The sequence below is a fragment of the Euleptes europaea genome, chromosome 2 (assembly GCF_029931775.1).
Source record: "Euleptes europaea isolate rEulEur1 chromosome 2, rEulEur1.hap1, whole genome shotgun sequence".
In the NCBI taxonomy this organism is placed as follows: Eukaryota; Metazoa; Chordata; class Lepidosauria; order Squamata; family Sphaerodactylidae; genus Euleptes; species Euleptes europaea.
Genome location: NC_079313.1, coordinates 24,999,256 through 25,014,017, shown reverse-complemented (window position 1 = coordinate 25,014,017; position 14,762 = coordinate 24,999,256). Strand labels below are relative to the sequence as shown.

Below are 14,762 nucleotides of genomic sequence, written 5' to 3'. Positions count from 1 at the left end.
CCCTATGTGAACAAGACCTTCCTCTGTAAGTAGAGAATTTGCACAGCAGTGCTAATTGTCTAGGGTGGTACCGTAGATAGAGCCTTGGACTACAGCTGGGGAGTTCTGAGTTCACATCTCCACTCAATCTTTAAATTCACTTGGTGACCTTGGGACTATTATTTTCTTTCAACCTAAATGACTTCACAGAGTTGTTGTGATGATGTATCTGAGGCAGCAGGGATTCTGTTCCCCTTGGCTCACTTAAATGCTGCTTTGGCTGCCTCTGAAGAGCTGGGAGCTCTAGAAATGTAGTCCCCATGTGGGGGATCTTGCCTCATTCTTCCTATCGTGGCTTCCCAAGAGATAGGGTTGCCAGTTCCAGATTGGGAAATACCTGGAGAGTTTGGGGGTGGAGCCTGAGGAGGGCAGGGTTTGGGGAGGGGAGAGACTTCAATGGGGTATAATGCCATAGAGTTCGCCTTTCAAAGTGGCCATTTTCTCCAGGTGAACAGATCTCTGTTGCTTGGAGCTCAGTTGTAATAGTGGGAAATCTTCAGCCACCACCTGGAGGTTGGCCACCCTACTGACTAATCAAACAACCAAAGTGCCACTAAAACTCTCTGGTTTATGAGCAAACAGGCTGGCAAATGCTCATGGTGTCTTTCATGCTAACAAAAGAGGTCAAATCTGTCCTTACCTGGCTGTGTCGGGACTCGCCGTATTTGCCATTGAGGTTGGTCCGGTGGCAGTTCTTATACCACCAAGCCCCTTTGTAGGACATGGCACAGTTTGTGACGGCAACATCATTGTCTCTATCTTTGGTAGAAAATGGACGCCCCTGATGATAGGTGAGCGAATCCCCTGCAAATAAAAGACATCCTTTTAGGCCACATCCATGCTAAAAAAATATGAGTTCATAGACGCACAGCTTGTGTGTGTAAACGATTGCAGCTCTCTCCCCTTTCAAGTCTCCCCTCCCCGCAAATCACCAAAAGGGCACACTTGTCCTGGGGCTGAAAAAGCACCCCCCAAAAAAATTGGGGTTCCAGCCTAGATCAGGAACCACTTTAAAAGCTTACTGTTTTTACTGATATGAACTACATAAAAATTTGAACGTGTTAAAAATGCTAAAAAATCACCTACACAGTATTTTCTTTTAAACGGGGTCGGGAGTAGGCTGGGGGTGGGGAAGGATTAAGGGGATCGCTCTTGTTATTGAAAGCCATTGGCATGTATCTTACCAACCATACTGCTCAGCGAAGTCTGAAGCCTCCGATCAGCTTAAGGAGACTTCCTCCAACTTAAGGGGCTCTTATCTAAGTGGCTTAAGAACATAAGAAGAGGTCTGCTGGATCAGACCAGTGGTCCATCCAGTCCAGCATCCTGTCTCACACAGTGGCCAACCAGCTCCACTAGAGGTCCAACAAGAGCACAGAGACCAAGCCCCCCCCACCCCCATGTTGACCCCTGGCCACGGACAGGTTTACTTCTTCTGAACATGGAAGTTCCCTTTAGTCACTAATGGCTAGTAGCCACTGAAAGATCTGCCCTCCATGAATCTTTTAAAGCTGTCTATGTGTGTGGCCATCACGACATTGTTTGGCAGCAAATTCCACATTTTAATTACTCAATAATAGGTGTAGTAGGATAACATGTCACACAGGGACAAAATTTTGTGGTTTCCCCATTGCTAGTGTGGCTGCAGATAAAGCGCAGAGGCAACGGGCTTCCTCGTGGCAGGTTTCCCTGTGGTTTTTCTGCCCCAATCTTCCACCAGCAGCCACCCCCTTCTCCTGGGCCAAAAGGTCTTTTGCAATTGAAAAAAAAATGGTACTAGAACATATTGATGTAACATTGTAACTATAAGTGTAGCAGGTTCTCTGAATTCCCAGCTTTCATTTTTTAAAAAGTAAGTCTCTATCCACTTCCCTTGTGAAGATATTCCTTTCCCCTTATATCTCCTCAAGGGAAGAAGCTAGAGACATAATTTCACTTTCAAAATGAAAGCGGAGAATTCAGAGAACCTACTACAACTATTGTTACAATAGTATATCAGTGTAAATAAACAGTCCTGATTTTTAACAAAATAAAAAGCCCCTCTGCCAGCGGTGTAGGGAGGAAATGGTTGTTGAGGGGACAGGGTCAGAGAAAATGGTTGCTATGTGCTCTGATTCCCCTTCTGGATGCACACCTTAACGTGGTGAGGAAGTTTGTGTGTGTCAGGGGAAGCGACTTGATGGCACTTAACACACACACACACACACGTGCTCCCCCCGTTTTGGCAGGGGGAGGGTGGGATATTGCGTTCATCAGATCGAAACCTGTTGGTGGTCCCTGGCTCAAAGTCTGTCCAGCTGCCCTGCCTGGTAGAATAGATACTAGGAGTCTGGGCATCGGTATACTATTCAATATTCTATACCCAATGGCGATTACGGGGCTGTTTTAAATCTGTTTTGATTGGACTGTTTATATGTTTGCTTTTAAATGTTTTTATGTATTTATATTATTTAATGATTTTGTCGTGAGCTGCCCTGAGCCTGGCTTTGCCAGGGAGGATGGGTTATAAAATTGAGAAAGAAAGAAAGAAAGAAAGAAAGAAAGAAAGAAAGAAAGAAAGAAAGAAAGAAAGAAAGAAAGAAAGAAAAAGAAAGAAAGAAAGAAAGAAAGAAAGAAAGAATTTACTATGATCTTTCACAAAACCACAGAGCAAAGCAAGTTTGAGAAAGACTGGAGAAAAGCTGGGAAAACCCCAGAGGTCCAAGAATGAATCATGACACTGTGGGGAAGCATGAAAAAAAAACCCCTTGCTTCTCAAAAGCATTGAAATTGGGACAGGAAACCCGGGCAGAAATGCATGGGCAAAACCCCTGGTACCTGAGACTGTTTCAATGGGAGATGCCAAAGATTGACCCCCTGGACCTTCTGCATCCAGAAAAGGACTATTGATCTATGTCTCTAATCTATTACTAGATCATCAACAGCAGCCCAGAAATACGACAAAATGGGTACCTGGGTCCCATGAGTGGGGTTGCCAGCTCCGGGTTGGGAAACGCCTGGAGATATTTGGGGCAGAGCCTGAGAAGGGCAGGATTTGGGGGAGGGGAGGGACTTCAATGCCATATCCAGTTGCCAAAGTGGCCATTTTCTCCAGGTGAACTGATCTCTATCAGCTGGAGATCAGTTGTAATAGTGGGAGATCTCCAGCTTAGGGTTGCCAAGCTCCAGGTAATAGCTGGAGATCTCCTGCTTACAACTGATCTCCAGCTGATAGAGATCAGTTCACCTGGAGAAAATGGCTGCTTTGGCAATCAGACTCTATAGCATTGAACTCCCTCCCCTCCCCAAACCCCACCCTTCTCAGGCTTTGCCCCAAAAACCTCTCACTGGTGGTGAAGAGGGACCTGGCAACCCTACTCCAGCTACTACCTGGAGGTTGGCAACCCTATGCATGAGAATGCTAACCTGGCCTACCCAGATGGATATAGAAGCAACAGGGTACATTTTTAAGAAGGTACTGTGCAGTTCCTGCTTGTCTATTTCCACTCACTCGACTAGGCCGGAGAAGGGAGAGCACGGAGTAAAAAGAGAAGAGGACAGGAAGGTTACATAAGAGATCAATGGTTTCATTTTATTAATTTATTTGCATGGAAGGAGTGGGAACTGGCTGTTCATAGAATCATAGAGTTGGATGGGACCACCAGGGTCATCTAGTCCAACCCCCTGCACAATGCAGGAAATTTACAACTACCCTGCCCCCACACCCCCAGTGATCCCCCACTACATGCCCAGAAGATGGCCAAGGTGTCCTCCCTCTCATCATCTGCTTAAGGTCAAAGAATCAGCATTGCTGACAGATGGCCATCTAACCTCTGCTTAGAAAACCTCCAGGGAAGGAGAGCTTACCATCTCCCAAGGAAGCCTGTTCCACTGAGGAACTGCTCTGTTAAAAATTCTTCCTAATGTCTAGTCGGAAACTTTTGTTCTTCCATGGAAGGGAGTTGTAAAAAGGGTGTGTGGGGAGGGGGAAGAAGGCAGGCCTGTTTGAGATAGGAATGTTCACTTTGACTTGTTTTCTTACCTGCAGTGCCGTTGTAGTCCCCTATCCGCAGCTTGTACAAACTCCTGGCATCACTAATGGAGAACTTGTCATAATAGGCATGGGCTGTTTCTTGGCCATCTCTCATGTCTATTCGCAGTTCATAGCGTCCCTGCGATGTGATCTTGTGCAAGTTGTCTAGCCCTGGAAGAGAAATCAAAACACAGTGATAGCATTCCCAGTAAACCTGTGATATTAGCAAGAGATGGGGTTGCCAAACTCCAGGTACTGGATAGAGAAATAAACAGCACAAGGCTCAAGGTTACATACATAGATATAATATATCAACACATAAGCTCAGACAATATATACAGTGACCAAAAGTTCATGGCAAATCAATAGTCCAAATTAGCTTTAATCGGGGTGGAAAAGACCAACACCATCAAAAAGGTCCCAATCCACCGAGAGGACTTCAAGCGGGTAAGACCTATTTGGACTATTGATTTGCCATGAACTTTTGGTCACTGTATATATTGTCTAAGCTTATGTGTTGATATATCGGTGTATGTAACCTTGAGCCTCGTGCTGTTTATTTCTCTATCCAATACGATTTACTGCACAGGTGTTTGTTTACTTGGTTTGTAAACTCCAGGTACTAGCTGGGGATCTCCTGCTGTTACAACTGATCTCCAGCTGATAGAGATCAGTTCACCTGGAGAAAATGGCTGCTTTGGCAATTGGACTCTTTGGCACTGAAGTCCCTCCCCAAACCCTGCCCTCCTCAGGCTCCACCTCCAAAATCTCTAGGCATTTCCCAACCTGGAGCTGGCAACCCTAGCAAGAGAGTTTAAGAGGTGTGCAGAGTGGCAGCAAAAGCCGGGTGGAAATGTGCCCATTAAAAAACAAAAAAGCACTGCTCTGGGTTCAGGCTTTGCTGACCAGGGTTATCAGCAGATTTTGGGGAATGTGTGCAAGTGGGGGGTAGGATCTGAGTAGGGAGAGCTACGTGGGGGCACTGAAAGGCCAATCCTCCACCCATTCCTCTGGTTCTCACAATGGGGCTGTCATTGTATATTCTTTTCTTCCTTGGCTCCTGCCTTTTTCCAACTGTTAGTAGTAAGTTGATGGGAAATCTATTCTAGAGCCCAAACAACAATGAAAACCATGGAAAGAAGTATCTGAAACAGCTTATATCCTGTAACATCTATAAGTAGTTAGCCAACTAGACTTCTTTATTTTATCGTTGTGCATGCCAAAGACCTTGTAAATTGTATTTTATCTCTTTTTTGCTTATTTTCTATCAATAAAGCTTTTAAAGCTACCATTGGTGAGTTTACTGAACAAACCCAGAACCTCTCAGTCATGATAAAGGTAAAGGTAAAGGTCGCCTGTGCAAGCACCAGGTCATTCTTGACCCATGGGGTGATGTCACATCCCGATATTTTCTAGGCAGACTTTGTTTTATGGGGTGGTTTGCCAGTGCCTTCCCCAGTCATCTGCTCTTTACCCCCAGCAAGCTGGGTACTCATTTTACCGACCTCGGAAGGATGGAAGGCTGAGTCAACCTTGAGCCGGCTACCTGAAACCAGCTTCCGTTGGGATGGAACTCAGGTCGTGAGCAGAGCTTTGGACTGCAATACAGCAGCTTACCACTCTGCTCCACGGAGCTCCTGTCCTCAGTCACGATACCAGAAAGAAAACAGGGTCTGTGTTTTCAGAAGGCTGATCCATACATTGCATTAACTGTATAATTGGCTTTTGCACAGAGCTACAATTCCTGGATGAACCAGTCAGACTCCTTCAGTTCATGCTGCAACCTTTCCTTCAACAGAACCTGCCAATCACACAGAATGGTAGTGCATATATGCGATGCAGATCCCCAAAAAATGTGCTGAAATGAAATGGCTCCATCTGGCCCCTCTTGTGAGCAAAGAGATGCTTGACCATAGTTCCGTGGAGATGAAAGGGGAGCAATTAAGCTTGCTGTGCCCGCCAAAGAAACCAGGCAAAGACCACGTCCGCCTTTCATAGCTCATTCTTAATGATGAGCACAGGCAGTGGAGAGCAGCAGCAGACAGCATGAAAAAAACCCATCAAGCCAGAAGGCAGGTTGATGGATAATGCAGGAAGAGAAGAAGACAGATAAGCTATCTCTGTAGATGGAGAGAGAGAGAGAGCAACAAATGGGAAAGAGTGACATGGAGCAAAGGGTATGATAGACAGCTGTCTGGTTTCTCCAGTGATAGTGTCAGGGAAAAGGTTGCTCACCCAGCCAGAACTCATCCTCAAGGTTTCCAAAGCCAATACGGTAATCTGCCCACTTCCTAAAGAAATCTGTCAGCCCATTCTGCCGCCTTTGGAACACCTGCAAAGAAAGAGAGGCCAAAGGTGAAAACTACAGAGAATCTCTGTCATATAGGAGAAGAGCTGCTGTGGTGAGAAACCTTTATTGCAGGTGAGCTGGGAGTAGGGAGTGCAACCCTTACAGGTGAAAAATGGTCATAAACACATTTTTAAAGCCTTAAAGTTCAGATGAAGAGCCCCGTGGTGCAGAGTGGTAATCTGCAGTACTGCAGTCCAAGCTCTGCTCACGACCTGAGTTCGATCCCGACGGAAGCTGGTTTCAGGTAGCCGGCTCAAGGTTGACTCAGCCTTCCATCCTTCTGAGGTTGGTAAAATGAGTAGCCAGTTTGCTGGGGGTAAAGGAAAGATGACTGGGGAAGGCTCTGGCAAACCACCCCGTAAACAAAAATCTTCCTAGGAAACGTCGGGATGTGACGTCACCCCATGGGTCAGGAATGATGGAGGCAGCTCTTTCTGAATGGGAGCTCCCTGCAGACACAATGGAGATGCCTCTTGAATTCTTCTGAATAGGGTTGCCAACCTCCAGGTACTAGCTGGAGATTTCCTGCTATTGTGACTGATCTCCAGCTGATAGAGATCAGTTCACCTGGAGAAAATGGCCGCTTTGGCAATTGGACTCTATGGAATTGAAGTCCCTCCCCAAACCCCGCCCTCCTCAGGCTCCACCCCAAAAACCTCCCGCCAGTGGCAAAGAGGGACCTGGCAACCCGACATTTCCTTATAGGACATCTTAACCACATTCACTGCTCTTCTTGGAAACCCAGCCCAATTTGTCTACATTGTACAGAGTACAGTGCATAGAACTGGACACAGTTGAAGTCTCATTAGCTTGTACTAGGGTTGCCAGCTCTGGGGTGGGAAATACCTGGAAATTTTGGGGGTGGAGCCTGAGAAGGGCGGGGTTTGGGGAGGGCAGGGACTTCAATGCCATAGAGTCCAATTGCCAAAGGGGCCATTTTCTCCAGGTGAACTGATCTCTAGCGGCTGGAGATCAGTCATAATAGCAGGAAATCTCCAGCTAGTACCTGGAGCTTGATAACCCTAGCATGTACCTTTTTGTATGTGCATCGGTGCTGTGCTTGTGTTTCAGTGAATGAGCATTTGTGGGAGCTTGGTCACCACACTTCCTGCCCCATGTATACGTATGTATACACTTGTCTTTACATATATTGTGTATGCAGGGCTACTGTCAGTGTGCCTGCTGCAGACCCCTTTCAGGAAGTGGGGCCTGCATGTTTGGGTGCAGGGGGCGGGGGAAGGTTAGGGTTCCTACTTCTTCTCTTCGTGCATCGGTGTCAGGGCTAATGGCCTTTTACCTTTCCAGAACTACGCAAGAGATAAAACTATCATATTTATATGACACATGCATGGAACCGTGGGTATTCCTTACAGGCGAAAATGTGAGCAAAACGTTTTAGCACATCTTGATTAGCATTTGATCGGGCCACGTGGGACCTGGCAAAAGAGCATCAAGGGCTAGATCCTACCAGCAGGTCTTCTGTGAGCCATCCAGGATTGAAAGGAAGCTCCCCTGAGCTGCCATATGTTGAGCAATGAACATGCAAATTTTGAAAGACACTGTCGATTAATTTCCTTGATAGCATCATGAATCAGCTCTAGCTCGCTCTCAAAAAGAGTTGCTGGGAAGTGTCAAATAAATCACAGGGAACCTCTCTGAGTGTAACTATTATTAACTTAGTCCCTAAGGCATGGAAAAATGGAGCACTCAGGCACAAGGGTTCTGGCTGTTGATGAGCACTTTTCTTTCTTGGCTTGCTTTCCCTGCTTTATCTCAGAACCTAATTACATATAACATGCGAAAGCAGGTTTTGATGACCTGAGAGCCTGAGCACGAGTGTGTGTGAAGCTGTCTGGAGGATGTAGTGTAGGGAAGTGGCAAAGTGTGTTTGCTCAGCCCATCTTTTCCCTGCTGTTGCTCCACTGGGATTCCAAGAAGAAGAAGAAGAAGAGTAGGAGTTGGTTTTTATATGCCGACTTTCTCCACCACTTAAGGAAGAATCAAACCAGCTTACAATCACCTTCCCTTCCCCTCCCCGCAACAGACACCCTGTGAGGTAGGTGGGGCTGAGAGAGCTCTAAGAGAGCTGTGACTAGCCCTAGGTCACCCAGCTGGCTTCATGTGCAATGGTGGGGAAACAAATCCAGTTCACCATATCAGCCTCCTCCGCTCATGTGGAGGAGTGGGGAAACCAACCCGGTTCACTAGACCAGACTCCGCTGCTCCAAAACGTAGCTACCCTCACAAACATGTCACCCAGAACCCTGCAGAACGAGAATTTTGAAGCAAAGAAGCGGCAAACTGGGAAACTGGGGTTCCTTGCCTTGGTGCCCAAAGATCTCCATGGCAGCTTAAAACAAAAATTGGTCTTTCTATCTGGTGCGTATTTATCCCACCCTTCCTTTGAGGAGCTCAGCCTTACAACAGCCCTGCGGTGTCAGTGAGGCTAAGACAGAGTGACTGGCCCAAGATAACTCAGCAAGCTTCCTGGTAGAGGGGGAATCTGAACTGGGCCTGCCAGTTCCCTAATCGCTACCCTTCACTGATAAAACAATTCATAAAACAAATCTAAAAAACACAGCAGCAGTAAGTAAATCCATAATTCCCTGTCAGCAGTCTTTCTAAACATTGATTAGCTTCCACTTAACTCAGAAGCCCTCTGAGTTAAGGTTTCACTGACCTTGAAAGGCAAGCAAGAGGCCAAGTGAGCCTCTGTCAGTAGGGTGATCCACAACCTAGGGGGGCACAGCCAAAAAGATCCTGTCATGGATAACCACCTGTCAAACTTGAGAAGGTTTTTGTTGGTGGCTGGAGAGACACACACATACATGGATCTGTTGTTTATCAGTAGGGTTACCAACCTCTAGGCACTAGTGGAGATCTCCTGCTATTACAACTGATCTCCAGCTGGTAGAGATCAGTTCACCTGGAGAAAACGGCTGCTTTGGCAATTGGACTCTATGGCATTGAAGTCCCTCCCTTCCCCAAATACCACCCTCCCCAGGCTCCACCCCAAAAACCTCCCACCAGTAGTGAAGAGGGATCTGGCAACCCTATTTATCTGAGCGGCTGGGTGCGTTCACAGGGGAAGAAACAATCCTTAAACTGGTTCTTGTAGGTTATCCGGGCTGTGTAACCGTGGTCTTGATATTTTCTTTCCTGACGTTTTGCCCGCAGCTGTGGCCGGCATCTTCAGAGGAGTAACACTGAAGGACAGTGTCTCTCAAATCCTTAAACTAATTTGGTTCCAGATTTTAAAAATTATTATTAGGGTGTTTTTTTTTAAAGATCAAAACCAGCACTTTGACCTGGGCCTGGAAACAAAGTGGCTTCCTCTGAAGATGAAACAAAGAATACTAGTGTTGTTTCATATAATGAGCTGCAATTAATATTTTGACACTTACAATTTCCAATAACATTTCAGCCACAGTGCATTGTAGGACTCTAATCTGGATATTACCAAGGCATGAGAGACAGTGGCTGAGTCAGTCTTTTGCCAGACAGCATGTAAGCTAATGGACCAACTTCAGCTGGTACAAAATATGCCAACCCCTGGACATCCAGGCCTATACCCCACCATGGGTCCACAGAAGGCCCACGAATAGACTCTTACACCACCCAAAAGGAATATTCCTGGAGTCATGGGACTCATATGGAGGAGCAGACTCATGCACTTTGCTCCCCCTCCACACAATTATGCTCAGAGATTTAAATCTGAAAGACTCAGGAGAGAGAGCTGAACCATGAAAGATTTCAACTCTAGCCGCTCAAATCAACAGCTTTTAAAATAAGGCATCTTCTAAAATAGGGACACAATAAGGCAAATTATATACCAGAGGCAGGTAGCAGAACATTGGAAACAGTTTGGAATATGTGTTATCGATAGGGCTGCCAGGTCCCCTCTCTCCTCTGGTGGAAGGCTATTGGGCTGTGGTTGGGATTGCACGCGCGTTGTAAACCGGAAGTGCCATTTGCGCGGTGTGTATGTGTGCATGCATGTTTGCCCGCCAACCCTCAGGTGGTTGGTGGGCAGAGGGGCCAATTGCCGGGGGGTTGTCCACCACCACCGGGCACCTGGCAACCCTAGTTATCGACTGTCAGGAAGCTGTGGAGAGAACTATAGTTTTAGGTCGGTGTGCAGAGCTGTTTCGCAGCCGTAGTGTAAATACTATTCAGGTTTTTTTGCTCTTCACTCTTGGTTCTGGAATGCCTTTGAAAAATGTTAATGAATGAATGAACTAACTCCATGAAAGCCTTACACACGGTGGGTTTCTGACAGAATAACAGGGGCTCAGAAAACAGACAGCTTTCTAAGTGCACTTACAATCCATCCACCCCCGTCCGTTGTCATATCACAGTACACTTGCACTCTCTGGCTGAGATCGCCATTGAGAAAGATGGTGTACCCGCCGCTCAATGTGTCGCCATTCATCAAATGCTGGGCACAGTCTTGAGGATTCATAAACACACGACCTCCTAGAAAATTAGGGCAGAAACATATCAGAAGGGCCGTTACAGCCCTGTTTACTTTATAGTATTGGCAGATACATTTGTACACAGTAAAGCCAAGAACGTAAGAGGAAAGCCATACTCTGCAAATTCACCAGCTAAACATCTTAATGATTTGTCTCGTCTTGGTAAATGGGTCTAAAGTGCACTTCTGGTGTCAGGCACCCCCTGAGGAAAAGGCACACAGCTATGGAGCAACTTGAACATCCCTTACATTAAGCAAGACCGTTGGTGTACCTTGTCCAGGACTGTTTGACTGGCAATTAATACAGATCTCTTTTCCCATCCGCTTTGATTCTGGCACAGCAACAGAACACAGATGTCTATAAACATTTGCCACTTGTTTACCCTGAAATATCTCAGTTGGATAGTTAGAGGACTGCCATCATCTGATCATAGTTGCCTTATAGCAAACCATACATGATGCTGGAATTCTGTGATGGGAGCTCTCAAAGGAGTTATGTGGTTCAACCCCCGCCCCCCAAAAAACTCTACCTCCCCCAAATCCAATGTGTATTGTTCTCCCTAAGCCTGTTTTTAGGGTCAAATAGCACATGTGGAGATCCAGTCATGGAAATCTGACATCAAATGTAGTTTTATTTTACTAGTGGTTCATCCAAGTCTCAGAAAAGAGATGCTGACGAGCAATCTGGGAACCTTCTGACCAGTCTTCGCCACTAGGTGATGGATAAGGTTGCCAACCTCCAGGTGGTGGCTGGAGATCTCCCGCTATTACAACTGATCTCCAGCCAATAGGGATCATTTCCCCTGGAGAAAATGGCCGCTTTGGCCATTGGACTCTATGGCATTGAAGTCCCTCGCCTCCCCAAACCCCGCCCTCCTCAGGCTCCATCCCCAAAATCTCTAGGTAATTCCCAACCTGGAGCTGGCAACCCTAGTGATAGAACCTCCTTCATGTACATGTGAATGCATAAATCATCAGTCCATCATTATTGGGCAGGTCTCAGGGACACAAAGCCCCCCCCCCACACCTGAGATCCTTTTAATTGGAGATGCTGGGGACTTTGGATACAAAGCAGATGCTCTTCCACTTGAGCCAAGATCTTGATACCAAACCAGCTTATTTGTTTAGAAAATGTATAAAAACAATGCAGTAAGCTCATAAAAACAACATTAATTATGAATATTAAAAAACCATGAAAAATAAACTGTTAAAGAGTCCCCTGCCCCTACTGTGGTGCTCTATAAAAGACTTAGGACTGCTTGGAGACTGTCCCGTCTCACATTCCTCTTCTAGGTACCAGCCCAATGCCAGGCCAGCATTAAAGAGAGAAACTGGAGCCTGGAGCTAGGAAAAACCCTTAAGTGCTGTGCCCATGAAACCTATTTATTTATGTATTTTGCTGCTTCCATCGTACTGATTTTCCCAATATGGACCGCACAGCCAAGAGATAGTATATTGGTGAGCAACTGTTGTGTGGGACAGAATAGCAGGAAGGGATTGAATCCATGGGCATGTAGCCCTATTACCTGCTACAAATTCATATACACATAAGGTTAGAGCTCTTCCAGTTTGGCACATTCTACCCCACCCCCAAACATAATGATCCAAAAATCACCAGAAGATGCACCATACTTATTCCTGGTTCTCCTTACGCTTCTCTGCTTGCAGTATGAAAACTAGTTAGAAATGTTTTTTTCTGCTGTTGCATCTGATCGTGTAGACGGTGTCTTTTTCTCCCTTTGGCAGATCATTTGTTTTCATGAGTTCCATAAACAGGCTGCTGTACATTCCACAGGTCTCAGATCATACCACATAACTGTAGAAATCGGTACTGAGGACAGATTCCAACAGCCTCAGAATTCCAGTTTTCATTTTTGTCAAATACAAAGAACATTTCTAGCCCTGAATGCTGTCAAAATACGTTTTGTAATGTATGGGTTATGCCTGGTGAAATCTCAGAAATCAGCAGGGGAATGTGCATGATTTTTAGTAATTACAGGGCAGGGGTTCATTGCCTTGCAAACCATTTGGCTCTGTAAAATATATATAAAATAACCAAATATATTCAAGTATGCTTGAGTTTCATACCCCATTTAGGGCACAGTAAACTGTTCTTCTTGGCACTTGATTCTGATTTTTCTTAATGCAAAGTGTACATAATCTTGTTCATTAAAACAACATAGTCCTGTGGTACCGTGAGGACCATTGCACCATCTGATGGATGGATGACTGATTTATCAGTTCTCAAGGTATCACAGGACTCTTTATTTCTTTTACAACAGACTAAGATGGCTGCCTCTCTAGAACAAGCCTTATTCACAGAATCTTCTTTTTACCACTCCTGCGTCTTTGAGATTTGTTCCAGCAAGAGACTTATTTCGGTTTCATGACATTCAAACAGCTTCCCCTCCCCCCCAGCCCCAATGCTCCACAGGGACTGCTTGCTTCAATTTATATTCATACTGTCTGAAAACTTCAAACAGACCTTGGAAGAGTGGGGCAACATTCATAACGACGTTTCCTTTGTGTCACTTGCACTGCAATTCCCCTAGAACCCTTTGTACACGTAAACAACAAAGGACAGGCGGTTATTAACATGATGGAAGGAACGAAAGCCTCTTGTTATGTTCCCCGGTCAATCCGAGCAGGCACAACGCTTCCGATGTGCAGCTGGGGATTCCCCCTCCTCTTTTGTTAATCACACCCTATTGTTCTCCTGGAAAGCATCACTAGAATGAAATGAGATGCATGTCTTGATTTTGTAGCTTTCGTAGGAGAGCAGAAGTTGGGAGCCTCTTGCAGAATGCAAGAGGATTGGCTGTGGCTAGGGCATTGCAAACGTGGTCCTTCCGGAGAGGGACAACAATCTGGGAAATAGAGAATAGAAGTACCATTAGGCAACTCTTCTGATAATATTTTGCCATCAGGGGACCCTTCCACCATTGACTTATCAGCCATGGAATCTCTGTGTCCCTTCTGGAACCCCTTTATTTGGGACACTGTACAAATTAGAACAAAGATACAACTGTAGATGTGTGTGAGATAGAGCTCTATATAAGCAGTTATGCAACAATATTTAAAAAGCTTCCATGGCATTCCCAAAGTCTTCAAAGAGAATGTCTGAAGAGGTTCAGCCTTGTGGTTCAAGCTTCAAGCATCTAAAGAAGTGAGCTCTGACTCATGAAAGATGATGCTGGAATAAATCCCTTTATTCTCTAAGGTGCCTTGGCTATTATGTTGCTGTTATAGACTAACACAGCTTCTCCCCACCTGGAATTACCTTGAAACAGGAAGGCTGATGCTGTCCTGTGGCTTGTTTTGATGTATTTGTAAATCCCTACCTATTTTGTAATGATCTTCTGGGGGCTCCTAATGGTCAACTGTTCCAGGACTGGGCATACACACTCAGCTGTGCCCAGTGAAGTCCTGTTGGGGGTTGTTGCCTGCCCTTCCAGCACTGAAGAATAATATATCATCAAGTCACAATCAACTTATGGTGACCCCAAGCCTGGGGCATTCCAGGCAAGAGAGGAGCACATGTGGTTTGCCATTGACTTCCTCTGCATGGCAACTCCTGTCTCCCTTGGTGGTCTCCCATCCAAGTATTAACCAAGGCCAACACTGCTTAGCTTCCCAAGCTTTGACGAGCTCAGGTTAAAGCAGGCTATGCAGGCTGCTCTTCTGCATTAGCAATTTGCTATTCCAGCCTGCCTGCCAGTGCATTTGCCCTGCTCTAGCCACAGCTGTCCTCTGTTTCCCTGTGCTGTGCCCAGTGCTGTTCTAGCAATGCTTGCGCCACTCCGCATGCTCCATGCAGTCACTATCCAATGTCTGGGCACGGCTGCATGGAAACTTCGGTTGTGGCTCTGCATTTGCTCCTTCTGCTG

General features: G+C 45.9%; 1 protein-coding gene across 1 annotated transcript in view; it reads right to left on the bottom strand.

Annotated features, from left to right (window-relative positions):
- The window catches only part of TNR (tenascin R), a 105,295-nt gene that overhangs the window by 963 nt on the left and 89,570 nt on the right, over positions 1 to 14,762 (bottom strand). Inside the window, exons 17-20 of the mRNA XM_056844148.1 lie at positions 10,726 to 10,877; positions 6,287 to 6,383; positions 4,061 to 4,222; positions 680 to 843 (exon numbers count right to left, since the gene is read on the bottom strand). Coding sequence (XP_056700126.1) covers positions 680 to 843; positions 4,061 to 4,222; positions 6,287 to 6,383; positions 10,726 to 10,877 — 575 coding nt within the window. The remainder of the gene's footprint in view (positions 1 to 679; positions 844 to 4,060; positions 4,223 to 6,286; positions 6,384 to 10,725; positions 10,878 to 14,762) is intronic.